The following is a 21634-nucleotide window of genomic DNA, read 5'->3' on the forward strand; positions in this document are numbered from 1 at the left end:
CTTTTTTTCACAACACTGATGAAAAGAACGGAACTGAGAACTGAGCATTGATAAACACCCATCTGTACACCAAATTTTGCCCTGGTTACTAATTTGCCCCCCCCCTTTTTTTTCTGAACGTTAGGAGGAAACAAAGGCGACTAATTTGAATTTTCTGGAACTCTTCACCTGACGTTTGAAAAATGTTTTTTCAGCACAGAATCTACACAATCTGAGACATATTTGCAGAAAATTTAGTTAAAAAATATCCATTTTTCTGAAAGTTATGAGATATCAAATTCGTGTGTGTGTGGGGGGGGGGGGGTCACATGTAGAGGTAAGCCTCATACTATACCAATATACAGTATAAGGTTTATTCAATTAAAATTAAACAAAGAAAAGTGAAGACTATGATTCCATTTAGTGAAAGGCAGACTTTATGATGTCGTGTGTGAACAGCCATGCTATACGGCAGTGAAACATGGGCTGTGACTGCTGAGGACGTGTGGGCTTGTAAGAAATGAAGCTAGTATGCCATGCTGGAGGTGTAATGCCAGTGTGCATGCAAGACATAAGAAGCATCAGATGTGGTGTGCAAGAGAGACGACTGTGTTGGTATGGTCATGTGATGCATATGGATGAGGTCAGCTGTGTGAAGAAGTTGCACTCTAATGGTGGAGGGAACCTGTGGAAGAGGTAGACCCAGGAAGACCTCCAAAGATCTCAGTCACTTGCCATTGCCTCTGTGAGGCCCAACATTCGAAGATTGTGCTTCACCACCTCATCCCATGTCTCACAGAGGCAATGACAAGCAACTGAGACCTTTGGAGGTATGTCGTGCTTGAGAAGACCTGTCAAGCCAAGTGAGATTGTAGTCATGGCTGGTGCCAGTGTTGTTTAACTGTTAAAAGCACCCTTCAATCATTGGGCAATATGCTGTGCTTGTGAAGACCTGTTGAACCGAGGGAAATCAAAGTCATGACCGATGTGCTGGTGGCACGTAAAAGTACCTTTTGTGTGTTGGGCCACATGGAGGCAATGATGTCATGGCCGAGTGAGATCATAGTGGTGGCCGATGCCAGTGTTGCATGACTGGCCTGTTAAAAGCACCCTTCAATTGTTGGGTGATATGCTGTGCTTGTGAGGACCTGTTGAACTGAGTGAAATTGTAGTTGTGGTCGATGCCACTGCCCTCTGACTGGCACCTCTGCCGTCTGACTGGCACCTCTGCCGTCTGACTGGCACCTCTGCCTTCTGACTGGCACCCATGCTGGTGGCTTATAAAAATCACCATTTGAGTGTTGGGCCTCATGGAGACAGTAACAAGTGACCAAGACCTTTGGCGATACGCCATGCTTGTCAAACCAAGTGAGACCATAGTCATGGCCGATGCTCATGTCAGGTCAATGGCACCCATGCCAGTGGCACGTAAAAAACACCCATTACACTCTCAGAGTGGTTGGCATTAGGAAGGGCATCCAACTGTAGAAACATTGCCAAATCAGATTGGAACCTGGTGTAGCCCCCACCCCCTCCCCACGCGCTTACCAGTTTTCAGTCAAACCGTCCAACTCATGCCAGCATGGAAAGTGGACATTCAACGATGATGATGATGATGATGAGATATGGGTAGAAATTAATACGCTTCTAAATGGTTTATTTTTGGTTAAGTGTTTCTCTTGAAGTTGCCTGACTATGAAACTAGCATCTCCACTAAAATGCTTCTCCCCTTGGCAAAGTCAAACTGCATTTTGTCTAGCTCCTAATTAATTGGGCTATAACTCTCTCTGTCATTTTCATCACCTGGCCCAGAAGTTTGGTGCCTCTATAATTGTTTCTATTGAAGGCAGTTTTCCTTACCCCTGTAGCAGCCAACAATACTGCTGCTAAACCAGTTACTGGGTATTAGGCTTTCCTGAATAACCTGATTAACTATGTGGGTGACTAATCCATATCCTACCCTACCAAATACTTTGAGCATCTCAGCAGTGACTCCAGATGGACCCTTCTGGCCCCAACACTCAATACTATTTAATTAATTGTGAAGGAATGAATGGCAAAGTTGACCTTGGTGGGATTTGAACTCAGAACCATAAGATATGTGTAAGTGTTGTGTGTACCCTTGTCCTGACATCACTTGATGGTTGTAAACATGCCTCACCATTATACAATCGATGTCATTCATTTTCAGTCTTCCATATCTGGCCATGGCGAAATATTACCTTGCTTGGAAATAGATTAGTGTTGGTGACAGGAAGGGCATCCAGCACTTTACTCCCCCAACTTTTTTCTTGGATTTTCAAAAACTGACCTCCAACTTTTTTATATTATCTTTTGTTTTCATAACATCTTTGCCAGACAAAAGCATTTTTATAATAAATGTTCATGCTTGTTTTCAGACACTTAGTTAGTCCATGTTTCATATCTTTTAAGTAATATAAAGCTTTCCTTTCATAAATCCCAAATTACTCTGGGGAATATGTATCATATATGATGCATGAACACCAGGAAAATCATCATCATCATTATCGTCATCATCATCTTCATCATTTAATGTCCGTTTTCCATACTGGCATGGGTTGAGCGGTTTGACAGGAGTTGGTAAGATTGGGGGGGTCACACTGGGCCCTTGTCTGTTTTGGCATAGATTCTAGGGCTGGGTCCTTCCTAACACCAACCACTTTATAGAGTATACTTGGTGCTTTTTACGTGGAATAAGCACCAGTGCCTTTTATGTGGCACCAGCCCCAGTGGTTTTTACATGACATCAACACAGGTACTTTTTATGTGGCACCAGCGCTGACAGGGTCACTTAGCAACTTGCAAGACAAATACCCCCGATACTGGGGGTGGATTTGTCCCAGTTGATGTGGTCCTGTATATCACATGATACACAGGGTGAACAAAGGGTTGAATACAAATCTTGTGTTTTTAATGTTTTAAAGATATTTAGAATTTGAAAATGAATTATATTGATAATGAGAATAAGGTTGAAATGGAAAAAACATCATTTTAAATATTTAGAAAATGTAATTGGAATTCATGGAAGAGGGAAATCTAGGAAAACATGGGATGAAGTGCTGATGGATGACCTCAAGACACTGAACTTTATGGAGGAGTTGACAAAAGATTGAGATCTGGCCCCTTGCTGTACTCAAGAAGACTCATCCTCCAGAGCAGAAGTGTCAATGCTGCTCACCCTGGTAGAGAGGGTTGGCCTGCAAGAGTTCTGTGCTGGGGCCACATAGAAAGGACTGGCATCAGATACGCAGTAGCACTCATGCCAGTGCTATGTTAAAAGCACTCAGCTTGCACTGTGAAGTAGTTGGTGTTAGGAAGGGCACCCAGCTGTAGAAACCAAGCCAAATCAGGAAGGGGCCTGGTGCAGCTCTCTGCCTTGCCAGCTGTGGTCAAACCATCCAACCCATGCCAGCGTGGAAAACGGACATTAAAGGATGATGATGCAATAACTAATGCTTTTATACACACATCAAATATAAACAAAATATATTTATACAGTTTAGATAGTAGCACACTATAATTTATATACTTGTAAATTTTATATACATAGGCAAGGTTATGTGGTTAGAAGTTTGCTTCCCAATCACATGGTTCTGGGTCCAGTATCGCTACATGGCACCTTGTGCGTGTGCCTTCTACTATAGTTCCAGGCTGACTAAAGCTTTGTGAGGGGATTTGGTCGATGGAAACTGAACGAAGCCCATAGTACACACACACACACACACACACACACACAAACATGTATGTATGCATTTATTATTCAGTTGCAGGATTCATTAGACTCAAGGTATTTTAACATTCAGGACATAGGAAAAGATCTAATTTAGTGCGTATGTATATATTTACATACATACATTTCTCTAAATATACATACATGCATGTAGGTTTACAATCCAATGTAAGTTCTGGATCCAACATAGGGAAGGTTTCAGGTGTGGCATTTGTGTAAGCTAACATAGAGAGATACTAGGATATTAATGATGAGGCTAAATTCCTTGCTAAATGTAGTAATATCATTGATAGATTAGAAGCTTTGATTACTTTTGAAAAACCATAAACCTAATTTTCATGATAATCCTACTTGTAGATTGTTGACCCCAGTAAGATCTGAAATTGGGCTAAGAAACATTAATAATAGAATTAGAAATATTACTGAGCTTCAACAACGGAATAACAGTTTAACAGTAATAGATTGGTTTAAGAACATTAGTAATAAGTATAAGGCTAAATTCACCCAGTTTGATATCATAGACTTTTTATTCCTCTATAGCGAGATCACTGCTTGATAAAGCCATTGAGTTTGCTAAATCATATGCTAATATTGACCCTATAGACCTAGATTTTATCAGGCATGTGGGGAAAACACTACTGTTTAGTAAAGGATTAGTGTGGGTAAAAAAGTCACATGATGACAAACTATTTGATGTATCTATGGGGTCATATAATAGTGCTGACATCTGTGACCTTGTGAGTTTGTCTATATGAAACACATTGAAGTATCATGACATTGCTCTATACCGAGACAATGGTTTGGGTATTTCCCATGAGTGTAATGGTCACACTCTTGATAGATTTAGAAAATAACTTATTTCTACCTTTAGTCAATTAGCCCTTAAAATTACAGCAGCTACTTTTTGTCTAAAGTTGAATTTTTAGATGTTTCCCTAGAACTCCTCGTAAGCCTTTCCATAAGCCTAATGAGAAACTTGCTTCTATGCATTAACAGTTTGTTGCCCTCCTGTAATATTTAAAGACCTGATATCATCTAACATTAGTAACAGAGTGTCTAACTTCTCTTCCCTCAAAGAAGTTTTCGAGAAAGGAGCTCCCTGTTATTACAATGCCTTAGCCAATAGTAGCTTCAAAGATAGATTAATATATAATCCCTCTAACATTAATCAAAATATTAATAATAGATCTAGTGGCATTAAAGATAAAGTAATACATAACCCCTCTAGTTTTAATCAGAATAAGAAGGAAAGGGAACCTAAAAATAGGCCAAGGAAAATTATTTGGTTTGCCCCTGCCTTTTTCCCTAAAAACTAACATTCCCATCTCTCCTAGACAAACACTTTCCTGCAACTTACAGATATAGGGAAATATTTAATAGGTGTTCTGTGAAATTATCCTATAGCTGCTGCCCCAGTATGAAGAGTATTGTTACACGTGGTCAACACCAATAGCCTAAATCCAGCTGCAACTGTCGCCACCCAGGATACTGTCCACTTGACCAATGATGTATGATTAAATCTATCTTATATGAGGTAGAAAATACAGCAATGTTAGATGATAACACAACCAATAAGAAGAGCTATGAAAGCAACTTCAAAAATTACAATGCTAACCACACATTTTTCTTTCTGGCTTGCCACATATGGGGTTTGAAGTCTAACATCACATATAATAAAGTGGAAAATAATTGAAAAATCCTCACCATATGTCAATGGATCAAAAAAATGTAAGCTATGTTTTAGCTGAAAGAACTCAGTTCCTTTTCAGATCTAAGCATTCTACCACACTGCTGAATTCGAGATCCAAAATTTTCAGCAGTTTTAAGCATATGGCTAAGTTTCTGTTGGTGAACTGGAAAGTACCACCCTCTTCAAATTGAGCAGCTGTACTGTAGATTCTAGGCCACTGTCCCTTGAGCCTTATATTTTACGGTCAAAGAGGACAGAGCTCTAATTCTTTCCCACCCCTTTTCCTTCTTCGGTTTTCTTTTTCATTTTCTGGTTTTTCAACCTTCCACTTTTTATGTCCACTTTTTTTATGTCTACTTTTTTTTCTCTCATTTTTTCTTTCATCCTATCATTCTATTTTTAGCTTGTTATGCTATGTGGGCATTGCCTGAAGATTGCAATAAAGCACTAGATGTGTTAAAAAATACTGTCTAGGATGCTTTCATTGCATGAAACTAATAGTAGCACATAAAAATATATATTGTGTTTATTATATATATATATGTATCTATATGTATCTATATGTACATGTAGATGAACGTATATACATACATGTACATATATATATGCATATACTCATATATTGTTTATATATATATATATATATATATATATATATATATATATATATATGACGACCGCTCCATCTTGACAGACGATAGCCATCCCATCAACAATCCACACATATCATCACGCAGTACAATCACTCCGTTGGTGAGCCCTCAAGTGACTTTGAAGTCCGGCTGCTGAGCGACAAGGTCTACAGCACAGATGACAAATGTTCAGGCCTCTTGATCCTTTCCCGCTGGTATCTGATTCTAAGGAAACGCCTCTGTTAACCAGCATATGTCTCTTAAGTCCGGGTATTGTTTTACAAACCTTGTGACATATGCCACAGGTCGCAGAAGGCGGTTGGTATTTAGGGTGTCTGGAATTTCTACCCTCACGTGTTTTCATGTGATTCACATATCCTGCTTTTGACAGAAGAACGCGATCACATACAATACACATCCTATACTCTCCACTGTTTACAATTTGTCCCTTTCGACAGGCCCGCTTAAGCTCAAGTTGCTGAAGCATCTTTTCCTCCCGGACATCACAGCTCGTCCTGACAACAGCTCTCTACTTGCTTCGATCCAGAACATCTCCTTCCCAATCACTTTCATACATATCTAGTTTTTTTAGGTTTTGTTTAATGCAATCTTTATACCTCTTTCTCGGTTTCTGCCGCGGTCGCTCACCAGAGCTGAGCTCACCATAAAATAAGATCATCCTTCATTCTAATTACATGCCCAGTCCATCTCATTTGGGTCAGGATAATATGTTTTTCAATTGAGCTTCAGTGCGCCCTGCGCAAAACCTCCGTATCTGCTACAAAACTCTTCCATTTTACTCTTAGACACTTTTGATGAAACCTTTCTAGCATCTTTACATGACGCTTGTAAGTGGTCCATGTTTCGCCTGAATAAAGAAGTGCAGTCAATACACACGCTTTGTAGATGCTGATTTTTGTCTGCAGGGAGATATCTCTATCAGCCCATACTCGCTTTTCAAGCTTTCCAAATGCAGCACTTCCCTTCGCTATTCGATGGTATATTTCTGCATCAAGACCACCATCCCTTGACAGTGTGGTTCCAAGGTAAACGAAGGTGTCAATGACTTCTAATCTTGTTCCGTTCACGAAGATGTTTGGTTCAGTGTATATTTGTCCAGGTGTGGGGGTAAACATTACCTTGGTTTTTCTCAGACTTACTGTGAGTCCAAAATATGTACATGCAGTGGAAAATCTATCCATTAAATGTTGCATATCTTCCTCTGTGTGTGCCAGCAAGTCAGCATCATCAGCATAGAGCAATTCTCTGACAAGTACTCTGAAAACCTTTGCCTTACATTTAAACCTGGTCAGATTAAATATGCTACCAGATGTCCGGAATCTGATTCCAATTCCCCTGTTACAATCCTCAAATGCATACCAAAGCAATGTGGCAAAATATATAGAGAAAAGTGTAGGGGCAGGAATATCTCCCTGTTTTACACCGTTGTCCACTGAAAATTCATCAGATAGATTACCATTAAAAACTACCTGAGCTTTCATGTTGCTGTGCAATTTCTCGAAGAGGCTCACAAAATGTGTTGGGCAACCAAGTTTGCACAAAACAATCCCTGTTTACCGTGTCAAATGCCTTAGTTAGATCTATAAAAACCTGGTATAGTGGCATTTCTTCCTCTAAACATTTCTCCTGAACCTGCCTTGCAGAAAATATCATATCCATCGTTCCCCGCTCGGGTCTGAAACCACACTGTTCCTCAGGAATCACATGTGGACACACATTCTCCACGAGACGTTCTAACATGATCCTCGAAAGTATCTTCCCAGTATGTGCCAGGAGAGTTATTCCTCTGGAATTACCACACACTGATTTGGGTCCCTTACCTTTGTATATAGGGATTAGAATGCCATTTATCCATTCCTGTGGCACAGAGGACTCAGTCCAAACTTGACACAACAGGCTATGAATTTCGGAGATGTGATCCCCACCTGCTTTCAGAATTTCAGCTGGAATACCATCCAGCCCAGGAGCTTTGTTGGATCTCAGTTTCCGTATTGCCAGTTTTACTTCTTCAATGGAAGGCACATCGTCCATGTGTTGCATTATCACTCTTTGGGGGATATTATTTATGACATCCATGTTCACTACAGATGGATTATGGAAAAGTTCCGCAAAATTCTCCCTCCATCTGCTCATTATTCCAGGAGGATCCTTAATAACCTCATTTCCGTCTTTTGATTTCAAGGGAACATACGTTGAGGACTGCGGTCCAAAAGCTTGTCGCAATAAGCCGTACAAGTTTTTAATGTCTTTCCTTTCATAAGATGCCTGTATTTCCTCAGACAAATTACTCCACCAGGTATCTTTGAGCCTCCTTAATTCCTTTTGCAGTTCTGCTTTCTGCGCTCTGTATACCTTTTCTAGTTTTTCTTTGCCCTTAATGTTTGGGTTAAGAAGTTTTTCATAAGTAGACCTCTTTGTTGCCAGTAGCTCATTTACCATTGCATCATTGGAGTCAAACCAATCTCTATGTTGTCTCCTCTTAAAACCCAGCACATCCACTCCAGCCTTATATAATCCTTCTCGAAAAGATTGCCATGAACCTTCAAAATAAATATTACTGCATCAATCCCGAAATAGCTGTGAGACCTGTGGCTGTTTAAGTTGTCCTACATCAATTTTTGGGGGGACTCGCACACCTGCACTGCGCTTTGTACGAACCCTGAATTTGAACTTAGCCCTAACCATTTTGTGATCAGTATCACAATCAGCTCCTCGCAATACTGTCAGGTCGCTCTTATAAGTATTCCTGAGCGCTACTAGCAACATGTAATCCAGTACAACCTGTCTCATGGTCGGGTCGTCGGCGACTAAACTGGCAACCCCACCAAGCTCGCTTGGTGAGGAGGGTGATTGTTGGCATCCTGCGGGATGAAAAATAAGACTCGTCAAAAGGACGTAAGAACTACTGTGTAGTAACGTCCACCCAACAATGTTTGTTTCTGTGTGTGTGTTTAAATTCTGTGTGCGCGTGTTGTTGTGCTGTGCTGTGTGTGTGTGTATTTTTATATGCATTTCTTTTTGTATATGTATATATATATATATATATATTTATTTTTTTTATTTTTTTTATTTTTTATATTTTTTATATTTACTTTTTATATATTTTTATATTTACTTTTTATGTATCTTTATGTGTTTTTACACATCGTATTTGTGTTTTTTACACATCGTTTTTATATATATTATATTTTATATTTTATATGTATCTCCATTGCATTTACATTTCTCCTTTCATATCTACATCTTTTATAAAAATACATAGAAAATACATTTCTATGTATTTTTTTTTTTTTTTTTTTAATATGTGGGGTAGATGAGGCCCATTAGCCAAGTGAAGGCAACTCTTCTAGGAGAAGGACACTCCGACATAAAACCAGGTCCATGACTTCTGTGGGAGCAGACTGGGCTCTTTTTTTTTTTTTTAATTTTTTTATGAGGTCGTGGTTAGGACAACCAGTATAGGAGAATAAAACTCCGAATTCAAATAGATCTACCACTACTGGCTTGCAGTCTCCTTTTGAAGAAAAGCCTAGGAGAGGATACTCTGATATAAAATCTGCAGTCAACTTAGTACTAGTCATCTTGCTCTCGCTTGTCACTGGATTATACTATTTTGACCTAGAGAGTGGCAAAGGTGTTGTACAAGCGTTTGTCACTAAAATCCAATGAAGTACAGATGTCCCCAACAAGACAAAACACTGTCAAATCACAGTCATCTTAGTATGACCCGAGAAAAAATTAGGGAAAAGAAAGAGAGAGAGAGGAGGGGAAGGATGGATGGGGGGAGGAAGTAAAAAGGAGTGAGAAGGGCAGGTGAGGAGAGGAAGAAAGAAGAAAGGAGGCGAGAAAAGTCCTGTGGCGATGGAGGAGTGGCGACGTATGCAGACTTGACCGGTTGGAAACATACAGTTACAAATCTGCACATAAGGCGGCAGGGTTCTTATCTTAACATCGCTAACATGTCTTCATGGACAGGGGCTGTTTTCGGTGGAGAATCCTGTGTCTGAGCAGCCCTTTTAAGGAGAACACTGCTCACCTGGATATACTGGGAAGGTGTTAGAAAAGGTGCATTAAAAATTGCCTGTCCGCACTCTGCTGGTTAGTTTACTGCGGCTAACGGTGGTTCAATATAGCAGGAACGAACGAAGAAATATAAGCAATAATAAAAAGTATGCGAGGAAAAAGGTTTTACTTAACTTGGCATGCTGGAATGTGAGAACTCTCTTGGATCGAGCGGATAGGCCTGAAAGAAGAACAGCTCTAGTAACTAAGGAGCTGAGAAGTCTTAATGTTGATATTGCAGCTCTATCTGAAACAAGATGTTCAGGTGAAGATCATCTTGTTGAAAGCGCAACCGGCTTCACAGTGTTCTGGGTTGGGAGGCCAAAGGGAGAGAAAAGGGAGGGTGGTGTTGGGTTTGCAATTAGAAGTAATTTAATGAAAGACCTAGAACAACCACAAAGTATAAATGACCGCATGATGAAACTCCGGATCCCTCTCTCTTGTGGACGCTTTGTGACTGTTTTCTCCATCTATGCTCCCACACTCTCAGCAAATGAAGAAAATATCCATGCATTCTATGAGGAACTTAGAAGTAGTATCCTCTCAGTCCCTCTGAATGAGAAGTTGGTTGTTCTCGGCGACTTCAATGCACGTGTTGGCAGGGACAGTAGTGCTTGGAATGTACTTGGGTGGTATGGAATAGGTAAGGTGAACAAAAATGGTTTACACCTGCTACAAATGTGCTCTGAACTAGGGTTGGCTGTTGGGAACACATTTTTTCACCATAAGCTGAAACATAAAGTCACCTGGATTCATCCAAGATCAAAGCAAGGTCACATACATACACACACACACACACACACACACACACACACACACACACACACACATATATACATACATATATATATATAAACACACACACACACACATGTATATACACTCCAAACTAACTTTCTGTTTATTGTGTATATAACTAAAGTATCTCCTCTCGTATTGCAGGAAGTAAACCACGACCCAATCCTGTCCATGCTTCCACTACTGATGGTTGCGGTGCATTTGGTTTTCAGGTTAGTGCCGACATCTAAACCTGTTTTACCCTCACACACACACACACACACACACACACACACACACAGACACACCTATACATTCACACATGTGCATGTATCTGTATTCAGTTCCCGACTTGAATTAACTTAAAATAAAACAGGCAGGGTTAGTAACTGGAAGAGCATCCCAGCAGTAAAATGATGCCTCAGTATAATATATTCATGTAACTCATGCTAGCATTGGAAATGGTCATAAAAATGAATGAAGGACTCTTATGTATGTATATATATATATATATATATATATATATATATATATATATATATATATATTCTTTTATTCTTTTACTTGTTTCAGCCATTAGACTGTGGCCATGCTGGGGCACAGCCTTGAGGAATTTTTAGGTGAACAAATTGACCCCACTACTTATTTTTGCTTCAAGCCTGGTACTTCTTCTATTGATCTCTTTTGTCAAATTGCTAAGTTACAGTTACATAAACACACTAACACAGGTTGCCAACTGGTGGTGGGGGATGAACACAGAGACAAAGATACACACGCACACACACACACACACACACACACACACACATATGATGGGCTTCTTTCAGTTTCTTATTTCTTTACTGCCCCCAAGGGGCTACACACAGAAGGGAGAAACAAGGACGGACAAATGGATTAAGTCGATTATATCAACCCCAGTGAGTAACTGGTACTTATTTAATTGACCCCGAAAGGGTGAAAGGCAAAGTTGACCTCGGCAGAATTTGAACTCAGAACGTAGTGGCAGACGAAATACCGCTAAGCATTTCGCCCGGCATGCTAACGTTTCTGCTAGCTCGCCGCCTTATTTCAGTTTCTGGATACCAAATCCACACCTGATGCTTTGGTTGGCCCAAAGCTATAGTAAAAGACACGTGCCTTCAGTGGGACTGAAGTGGGAGCCATGTGGTTGGGAAACAAACTCCTTCCCACACAGCCCCTCCTGTGCCTATACATATAAGGCTTTACTTCCACACACGCCAGCTTAATTTAATTCGTCATTAGTCAAAAGACACCTGTTGTTATGTCTTGTTAATTGCATTTGTATTTGTGTAACATTTCTCTGTTTTTTTCCATCCTCGTTTTCGTATACATTCGCTGCTTTCTTCCAAGGAATCTAATACTCTTAGCTTATTTTTTCCTTGGGACTAGTCAGATTGGAGCAATCTCGAGTATAACCAGCAAAGATAATCTGGAACTCGACTGAGGATAGAAAACTCCAAATGACCTGTCCTTGTTTTCCTTGTATCATCTGTCTGGATGTTTTGTTGTCCCTTTTTTGTATCACCTAACTCTCTGGATGTTTTGCATTCTTGTCCCATTTTTGTATATTTTATATATATATATATATTGGGGAGAATTCACAAAATAACAAAAGGCGAAGACAGGTGGTCATCATCATCGTTTAACGTCCGCTTTCCATGCTAGCATGGGTTGGACGATTTGACTGAGGACTGGTGAAACTGGATGGCAACACCAGGCTCCAATCTGATTTGGCAGAGTTTCTACAGCTGGATGCCCTTCCTAACGCAAACCACTCAGAGAGTGTAGTGGGTGCTTTTATGTGTCACCCGCACGAAGGCCAGTCAGGCGGCACTGGCAACGGCCACGCTCGAAATGGTGTATTTCATGTGTCACCCGCACGAAGGCCAGTCAGGCGGCACTGGCAATGGCCACACTCGAAATGGTGTATTTCATGTGTCACCCGCACAAGAGCCAGTCCAGGGGCACTGGCAACGATCTCGCTCGAAAATCCTATGAAGGCCAGTCAGGCGGTACTGGCAACAGCCACGCTCAAACTGGTGTATTTCATGTGCCACCCGCACAAGGGCCAGTCCAGGGGAACTGGCAACGATCTTGCTTGAAAATCCTACGAAGGCCAGTCAGGCGGTACTGGCAACGGCTACACTCAAAATGGTGCTTTTTATGCGTCACCCGCACAAGAGCCAATCCAGGGGCACTGGCAACAATCTCGCTTGAAAATCCTACAAAGGTCAGTCAGGCGACACTGGCAACGGCCACGCTCAAAATGGTGCATTTTACGCGCCACCCTCACAAGAGCCAGCCCGCAACAACAAACAGATGTATTAGTTTAACACTCGGAAAGTGAAAAAGTCTTTAATGTTTCAAGCCTACGCTCTTCCACAGAAAGAAACAAGGAGAGAAAGTAAAGAATGTGTATGCACATACAGTTAGATATATGTCTACTACTGAATGAGTAGTAGTTGTAAATGTTGATCATCATTTTCCAGTCAGCTTCCAGTCTACCACTGAACCTAGTAATGTTACTAATTATGATATACAAACCATACATAGTAGAAAATTAAGATAAATGCCTGCATAACTATTTAGTTCCTATATAAGCACCGGCATAGTTGTATTGTAAGAAGTTTGTTTCTGGACACCTTGGGCAAATGTTTTGTGTTATAGCCAGGTGAGTGAATTTGCTAGATGGAAACTGAAAGAAGCCTGTCGCACACACACACACATATATATATGTATATATATATACATAGGTGCAGGCATGTCTGTATGGAGAGAAGCTTGCTTCTCAACCATATGGTTCTGGGTTCAGCCCCACTGCATGGTATCTTGGGCAAGTGTCTTCTACTATAACCTTGGGTTGACCAAAAGCCTTGTGAGTGAAACTGAAAGAAGCCCATTGTGTGTTTATGTCGCTGTAATGTAGCAGTTCAGCAAAAGACCACCAATAGAATAAGTACTAGGTTTACAAAGAATAAGTACTGGGACCAATTTGTTTGACTAAAATTCTTCAAGGCAGTGCCCCAGCATGGCCACTATCTGATGACAGAGGCAAAGAAAAGATTAAAGGAATAAGATTCACCCCATCGTTGCAGTTATTTGGAATGTAGCATTGTAAGGGGAGGCATATAAAATGTCCCCTGATGATCCATTGTGGGTTCGCAGCCAACTGCACTTGCAACATCCAGTGTTACATTCCAAATAACTGCAATGGAGAAATGGAAATTTTATCTTCTTCTTCTTTCAATCATTAGACTGTGGCCATGCTGGGGTACCATTTGAAGAATTGTTAGTTGAAGCAACCGACTCCAGTGCTTATTATTTTTTTAAGTCTGGTACTTATTCTATCAGTCTCTTTTGCTGAACTGCTAAGTTATGGGGACCTAAACACATGAACACCGGTTGTCAAATGGTGGTGGAGAGACAAACACAGATGCAAAGATACACACACACACACAGACACAGACACACACACACAGACATAGACACACACACACACGTAATGGGCTTCTCTCAGTCTACCAAATCCCCTCACAAGGCTTTGGTCAGCCTGAGCCTATAGTAGAAGACACTTGCTCAAGTCACTAGACAGTGGGACTGAACCCAGGACCATGTCATTGAGAAGCAAGCTTCTTGCACATGGCTACATCTGTACCTATGTAGGGATTAAATATTTATGCTGGCTTTTATCTTAATTTCCACACTATATATGTGTGTGTGTGTGTGTGTGTGTGTGTGTGTGTTTGAAGGCGTGTGGCCTAGTGGTTTAGGTGTTGCTCTCATAATTGCAAGATCATGGTTCTGATTTCCAAACAGGGCAATGCATTGTATTCTTGACCAAAACAACTTCATTTCATGTTGTTCCAGTCCACTCAACTGTAAATGGCTAACTCCACAATGGACTGGCATTCTGTTCAGGGTGGACGTTCGCCTGCATGGCTAGCCAATAGGGTGGTATCATTTGAAGGCTAAAACAATGCAAAAAAAGTGCATTGTGACCAGTGGTATATAACAACATCTGATAGTCTATTCAGTGAAATGTATGCATGTATATATATATATATATATATGTTATTTTATGTTTATTTTTCAATGCTAGTGGTATTGTTTTACAACCTGGTGATCATCCTGTTACTATGCCTTATCTATGTTTTTTTTAAAGTAAGGGATCTCCTTATTTCACCCGGCTATGAAGGTACAGAGTCAGCAGATGATTCGTTGATAGGAAAATGATAGCAACATTGTTAGTAGCTCAATCAGTTTTGATGTAAAATGCAGAATGTAAACACACATATATGTGCACATGTGTGCACACATACATATAACACATGTGCATACATACACCCACACATGCATACATATATATGCCATAGTTTCCAGATTAATTCACCTGGCATTTGTAGGCTTGAGGCTATATTAGAAGACACTACATATGGGACTGAACCCCAAACCAAATGGTCAACAAGCAAGCCCTGTAACTATACAGTCACCCCTCTCTCTCTCTGTATGTGTGTGTGTGTGTATATATATATATATATATATATATATATATATATATATATATATATATATATATATATATTGCTAGAACTTCATGACTGGCCCTCGTGCCGGTGGCACGTAAAAGCACCCACTACACACTCAGAGTGGTTGGCGTTAGGAAGTGCATCCAGCTGTAGAAACTTAGCCAGATCAGATTGGAGCCTGATGCAGCCTTCTGGCTTACCAGTCCTCAATCAAACCATCCAACCCATGCCAGCATGGAAAGTGGATGTTAAATGATGACGACGATGATGATGATGATATATATATATATATATATACATATATATATATATGTGGGGCTAATGCAGTTTCACACCTCTCCTTGAAAAATGCAGTATTTAAGAAAAAATTTTTTTAGATTCCTACGTTTTAGATGTCAGAGATTACGAATATGCAAAAAATGAATTTTTAAAAATTTCATCCCCCACCTCTTTCACCCACCCCCAATTTAATATTTTGATTTTGTTTACTTTAAAGAGATTGTAGCAAATTGACGAACATATGCAAATCGAAATTAAATATAGACAAAAAGATTAAAGTGAAAAGAATTTGCGTTTTATTTGTGTTTGCCTTAAATAATCATTAATAATAATTGAATGTCGATTAAATATACACCATTTTATAAGAAACAAACATTAATGTTTAATAATTAATGTTATAAAGTTTAATAAAGTGCTCAAATTTCACACCCTCCCCCAATTTTAAATTTTGAACTTTTTCATCCATTTATTTATTTGTCTGTCTTTCTTATTTATCTCTTTATCCGTTTATTCATAAAATATATTTGTCAACTAAATGTGGCGGTCCTAGAGAAGATGGTGTTACTGTTGCTATATATATCTATCTCTTTATACACATATCTATATAGGCATATTGAATTTAAAATTTTGAAAACGTGGTTTCTTGCATATTCGGAATCTCCGTCATCTAAAATATAGGGGAATCAATTTCGAAAAATGTTCAAAATTTTAAATTGGAGTGAGGTGGGGTGGGGGGAGAGGGTGAAATTAAAAAAACATTTTTTTTTGCGTATTCGTAGTCTCTGACATCTAAAACATAGGAATCTGAAAAAAATTTTTTCCAGAAAATGCATTTTTCAAGGAGAGGTGTGAAACTGCATTAGCCCCATATATATATATATATATATATATATACAAATTAAAAGGGTAAAGGATTATCAATTTATTAATTAATAAATCAATTAACAATTAACAATTTTTACCAAGCCCATCGGTATGAAAGCACCATTATTGGTGGAGAACTTATTTAAAAGCTCATATATATTTATAAATATAATTAAGGGATCAGCAAATATTTGCTTCACCATATACCGAAGTTCAGAAATAGCAGCTAAAAAAGCTGAGAATCCCACAGATAGCATCACTTGTAAGTTACAAGTGATGCTATCTGTGGGATTCTCAGCTTTTTTAGCTGCTATTTCTGAACTTCGGTATATGGTGAAGCAAATATTTGCTGATCCCTTAATTATATTTATATATATATATATATATATATATATATATATATATATATATATACTAGCAGTATAACCCATACACCATCTATGATAAGTCTTGCTAGGTGAAAATCAACTAAAAAAGAAAGCCTTACAACGAAAAAACCCTTATGATGTAAATATGTTCATAATTCAAAAGACGATAAAATTAATAGGGAAAGTCTGAAGGCTATTTTGCGTAACATTATTAAGCGTATGTAAATTTCATCCGTCTAATTGGCTATAGAAATGTTTGTGCAAAACAACTTTTTGCGCTGCCCCGATTATACATAGCAGGGTGATCCCTTTTCACAGGAGCTAGGACGGCAATTTGTGATGAAGCAATTGCTGGCGATCTGTTGCTACACAGTTTTGCCAGAATTCTATCAGATTGGGCAGAAGATGTTGATGCACCATCTTGCATTATGTTCAAAGTAGCTTCTGGAATGTGGTGAATTGCTGCAGTCTGTTGCTGTTATTTTAAACCGGTTGCTTTCTTTCCCCAGCAAACTCTCTTCTTTGGAGGCATAATGTATGTATATATTAAACAGAACAACAAAAGTTATAACAGATGGCAGGCTCGGTACTTTTCACATTTTGGTAATTTATCAGATTAACACCTGCACGATTACCTAACCCTAAACCTAACCCTAATCCTAACCCTAACCCTAACACTAACACTAAACCCTAACACTAAAACCCTAACCCTGACCCTAAAACCGTAACCGTAACACTAACCCTAAAACCCTAACCCTAACCCTAAAACCCTAACCCTAACCCTAACTAACCCTAAGACCCTAACCCTGACCCTAAAGCCCTAACCCTAACACCCTTGCAATGTGTTGTCCTGTCTGCATAAGCTCCGTAGTTTGTATATTTACAAAACATTGACGAACATGAGTTATCTTGTAGTGAATGCTTGTGTGTACGTGCGTGTGTATGCGTTTGAGAGAGCGAGAGAGGAAGAGAGAGAGAGAGGGAGAAAGGAATAGAGAACGGGAGCAATGAAGAGAGAGAAAGAGAGGAAGGGAGAATGGAAGACAGTTATAAAATAGCAATGCGCACACGTGTTTATATAAGAAACACACACAAAGTAAATCTTATATCAATAATGTTGTGTGTATGTGTTTATGTGTATGTTGTTGTCACAGATCACATATGTGTGGTTGTGTGTGTTTTTACGTTTCTATGTTATGAAAAATATGTTAGAGGTAGAAGGATAGAAGAAAGCTATTAAATGGGAGAGAGGAAGAAGAACAAAGAGTGAAAAGAATAGTCTTAAAGCAAGTTAATCTATGACTTTGTATGTATCACTTTCTCTATCTCTCTTTCTTTCTCTCCCTCTTTTACTCTTACTCTCTCTATTTTTATGTTGAGCATGTGATCAATGTGTAAGAATGCCGGTATGGGTAGAAGGGAAGAAATATAAAAGTTGCTAGAAACAACAGCCAAATCTCCCGTAAATCACACAAAGTAAACGGAATTTAAAAAATCTAATTGCTGCACTGGAAAGTTCACATCGAGAAAATTCCATTGATGTAAAAATTTTTACGAAAAAGTGGAAAATGTTGATTTCTATAAACTTTTAAAAAGGCTTCACACAGATACACAACTTCAGCTTTATTATGGTACTAGCAGTATAACCCGACATTGTCAGGGTGTGACTTATTACGCCATCTACGATAAGTCTTGCTAGGTGAAAATCAACTAAAAAAGAAAGCCTTACAATGAAAAAACCCTTATGATGTAAATATGTTCATAATTCAAAAGACAAAATTAATAGGGGAAGTCTGAAGGCTGTTTTGCGTAAGATTATTAATCGTACATAAATTTCATCCGTCTAATTGGCTATAGAAATGTTTGTGCAAAACAACTTTTTGCGCTGCCCTGATTATACATAGCAGGGTAATTCCTTTTCGCGGGAGGTAGGACGGCAATTTGGGATGAAGCAATTGCTGGCGATCTGTTGCTACACAGTTTTGCCAGAATTCTATCAGATTGGGCAGAAGATGTTGATGCACCATTTTGGATTATGTTCAAAGTAGCTTCTGGAATGTGGTGAATTGCTGCAGTCTGTTGCTGTCATTTTAAACCGGTTGCTTTCTTTCCCCAGCAAACTGTCTTCTTTGGAGGCATAATCTATGTATATATTAAACAGAACAACAAAAGTTATAATAGATGGCAGGGTCGGTACTTTTCACATATCTGTAATTTTTCAGATTAACACCCGCACGATTACCCAACCCTAATCCTAAACCTAATCCTAACACTAACCATAACACTAACCCTAAACCCAACCCTAAAACCCTAATACTGACCCTAAAACCATAACCGTAACACTAATCCTAACCCTAACCGTAACCCTAACCCTAAACCCTAACCCTGACCCCTAACCCTAACCCTAACACCCTAGTGAAAATTGTGGTATATTTACAAAACATTGACGAACAGGAGTTATATTTTACTGAATGATTGTGTACTTGAACGTGTATGTGTTTGAGAGAGCGAGAGAGGAAGAGGTAGAGAGAGGGGGAGAAAGGAATAGAGGTAGTTAAAAGTTTTCTTATGACGGCTTCTCTTCACTGCCTATTACTTCATTAGAAATCTACAGATGCACATAAGCACATAATAGAGAAAAATTAAACAAATATGGACGACTTGCTCCGAAACACCACCGAGTGGGGAACACTTCTCAAAAATAACCTGCAGTTGTTTCCTTCAAAATTCCTACATGCTTGAAATGTACATACATCAAGGTATATTTGTAGAAAATTTCATGAAAAAATCTTCATTTTCCTGGAAGTTAAGAGGAATTTAAGTGGAATTTCCGAAAATTGTATACCAAACCCCCTCCCAAAACACTTTCACTGAAAATTTTTGTATATTCGGAATCTACATAATAAATGATATATGCTTAGAAAATTTCATTAAAAAATATTCATTTTTATTAAAGTTATGACCTTCCAAAGTTGGGTTGTACAACTCTGTAGTTATGCCACATTGACGAACATGAGTTATATTTTTGTGAATGATTGTGTTTACTTGCACGTGTATGCGTTTGAGAGAGCGAGAGAGGAAGAAGGGGAGACATGAATAGAGAATGAGAGCAATGTGTATGATGTCACAGATCACGTATGTGTGGTTGTGAGTGTTTTTACGTAACAATGTTATGAAAAATAGGTAAAGAATACTGAGAGGAAAGTTTAATCTATGAGTTTGTATGTATCACTTTCTCTCTCTCTCTCTCTCTCCCTCTCCCTCTTTTACTTTTACTCTCTATATTTTTATGTTGAGCGCGTGTGTAAGAATGGCGTTCCAGGTAGCAGGGATGAAATATAAAAGTTGCTAGAAACAACAGCCAAATCTCCCTTAAATCACACAAAGTAAACGGAATTTAAAAAATCTAATTACTGCACTGGAAAGTTCAGATCGAGAAAATTCCATTGATGTAAATATTTTTACGAAAAAGTGGAAAATGTGGATTTCTATAAACTTTTAAAAAGGCTTCACACAGACACACAACTTCAGCTTTACGCATCAAATATTACACAGACACAGACACATACACACACTAATGACTAAAACAAGTAAAAGAACGGAAAGCAATGCGGCCCAGCAATTCGTCTAATGCGCTGAAGTCAAAATAACGGTTAAAATATATGGATTTTATTCTGAGGGAGATAACTCAGTGTATAATTAGGGGAGATAATTAAGTTAACTTTATTAGAGTTACTTCACCTAGATTTTATTTATTTATTCATTCATTTATACTTCTGCCTACACTTCTATTTTATCTTTCTTACTCTCAGCAGAAGAGGTGCGGCCAGCAATGAACTCATTTGCATACAGCCAATCAGAGTTCACTTTGACCTTGTCAAGTTAACAAACAGACTCTACCAAGACGCAGAATGGTGTTGTAAGTCGACTGATCGCCAAGTTATGCCTGATTTTAGAAGGAGACAAGTAAGTAGATAGATTTGCATCTATATCTATTACATTATGTGACACAATTTTTGTCTTTCGGAAACAAATGCTATTTCCTATTTTATTTGGTCTAGAAAGTATGAATAATGGCTATTATTTACTTCAAACTTTGTTTTTGTGGCCAGGATAAATATATTTTTAAAAATTTAACTAATACCATTGGGAAAAGCGACAAATGTGAACATTCCCATTCATTCAAAGTAGGATCAAAACAACATGTAATTCAAAAGTGGCATTTATCTATTCTAGGATTGCAGAAAAGATACCATAAAATATTTAGAAGCGAGTGGTTTTTTTCGATTTACGCTTATACTGTAAATTATTTTCCACGAATAAGCAACCAAATATAGTCTCCCATCATAGTTTCCTTGGTAACGGCGTTCAAAATCCATTATATCTCGGTGGAATCGCTCGCCTTGCTCCTCCAAATACGCTCCCATGTTCTTAAATTTATCACGATGAGGGTCAAAGATATGGACGTTGAGGGATATCCTGCAACCCATTTTGCGTAGTTTTTCACAAGCATCTCAACAAGCTCTACATAGTTTACAGCTTTGTAATTTCCCGGGAACGCTCAAATCACTGTAACAAAGCTGTTCCACGCTGATTCCTCCGTTTCAGTGAGCTTCTTGGGGAATTCCTTGCCATCTAAGATCTTCTTTATTTGTGGTCCGACG

The 21634-nt window shown here is 38.9% G+C and overlaps 1 protein-coding gene across 4 annotated transcripts in view; it reads left to right on the top strand.

The window, feature by feature from the left end:
• Positions 1-21634, top strand: part of LOC106868979 (uncharacterized) — a 35004-nt gene that overhangs the window by 4970 nt on the left and 8400 nt on the right. Inside the window, exons 2-3 of one of the 4 annotated variants that reach the window (XM_089345769.1) lie at positions 11078-11145; positions 20786-20936. In XM_089345769.1, the coding sequence (XP_089201895.1) occupies positions 11078-11145; positions 20786-20806 (89 nt within the window). In that variant the 3' untranslated portion in view covers positions 20807-20936. Of the gene's footprint in view, positions 1-11077; positions 11146-20782; positions 20937-21634 lie in introns of all 4 variants that reach the window. The other 3 variants (XM_089345768.1, XM_089345771.1, XM_089345770.1) reach the window with 3 other exon arrangements.

This window comes from Octopus bimaculoides, chromosome 29 (genome assembly GCF_046866305.1).
Source record: "Octopus bimaculoides isolate indiv1 chromosome 29, ASM4686630v1, whole genome shotgun sequence".
Classification (NCBI taxonomy): domain Eukaryota; kingdom Metazoa; phylum Mollusca; class Cephalopoda; order Octopoda; family Octopodidae; genus Octopus; species Octopus bimaculoides.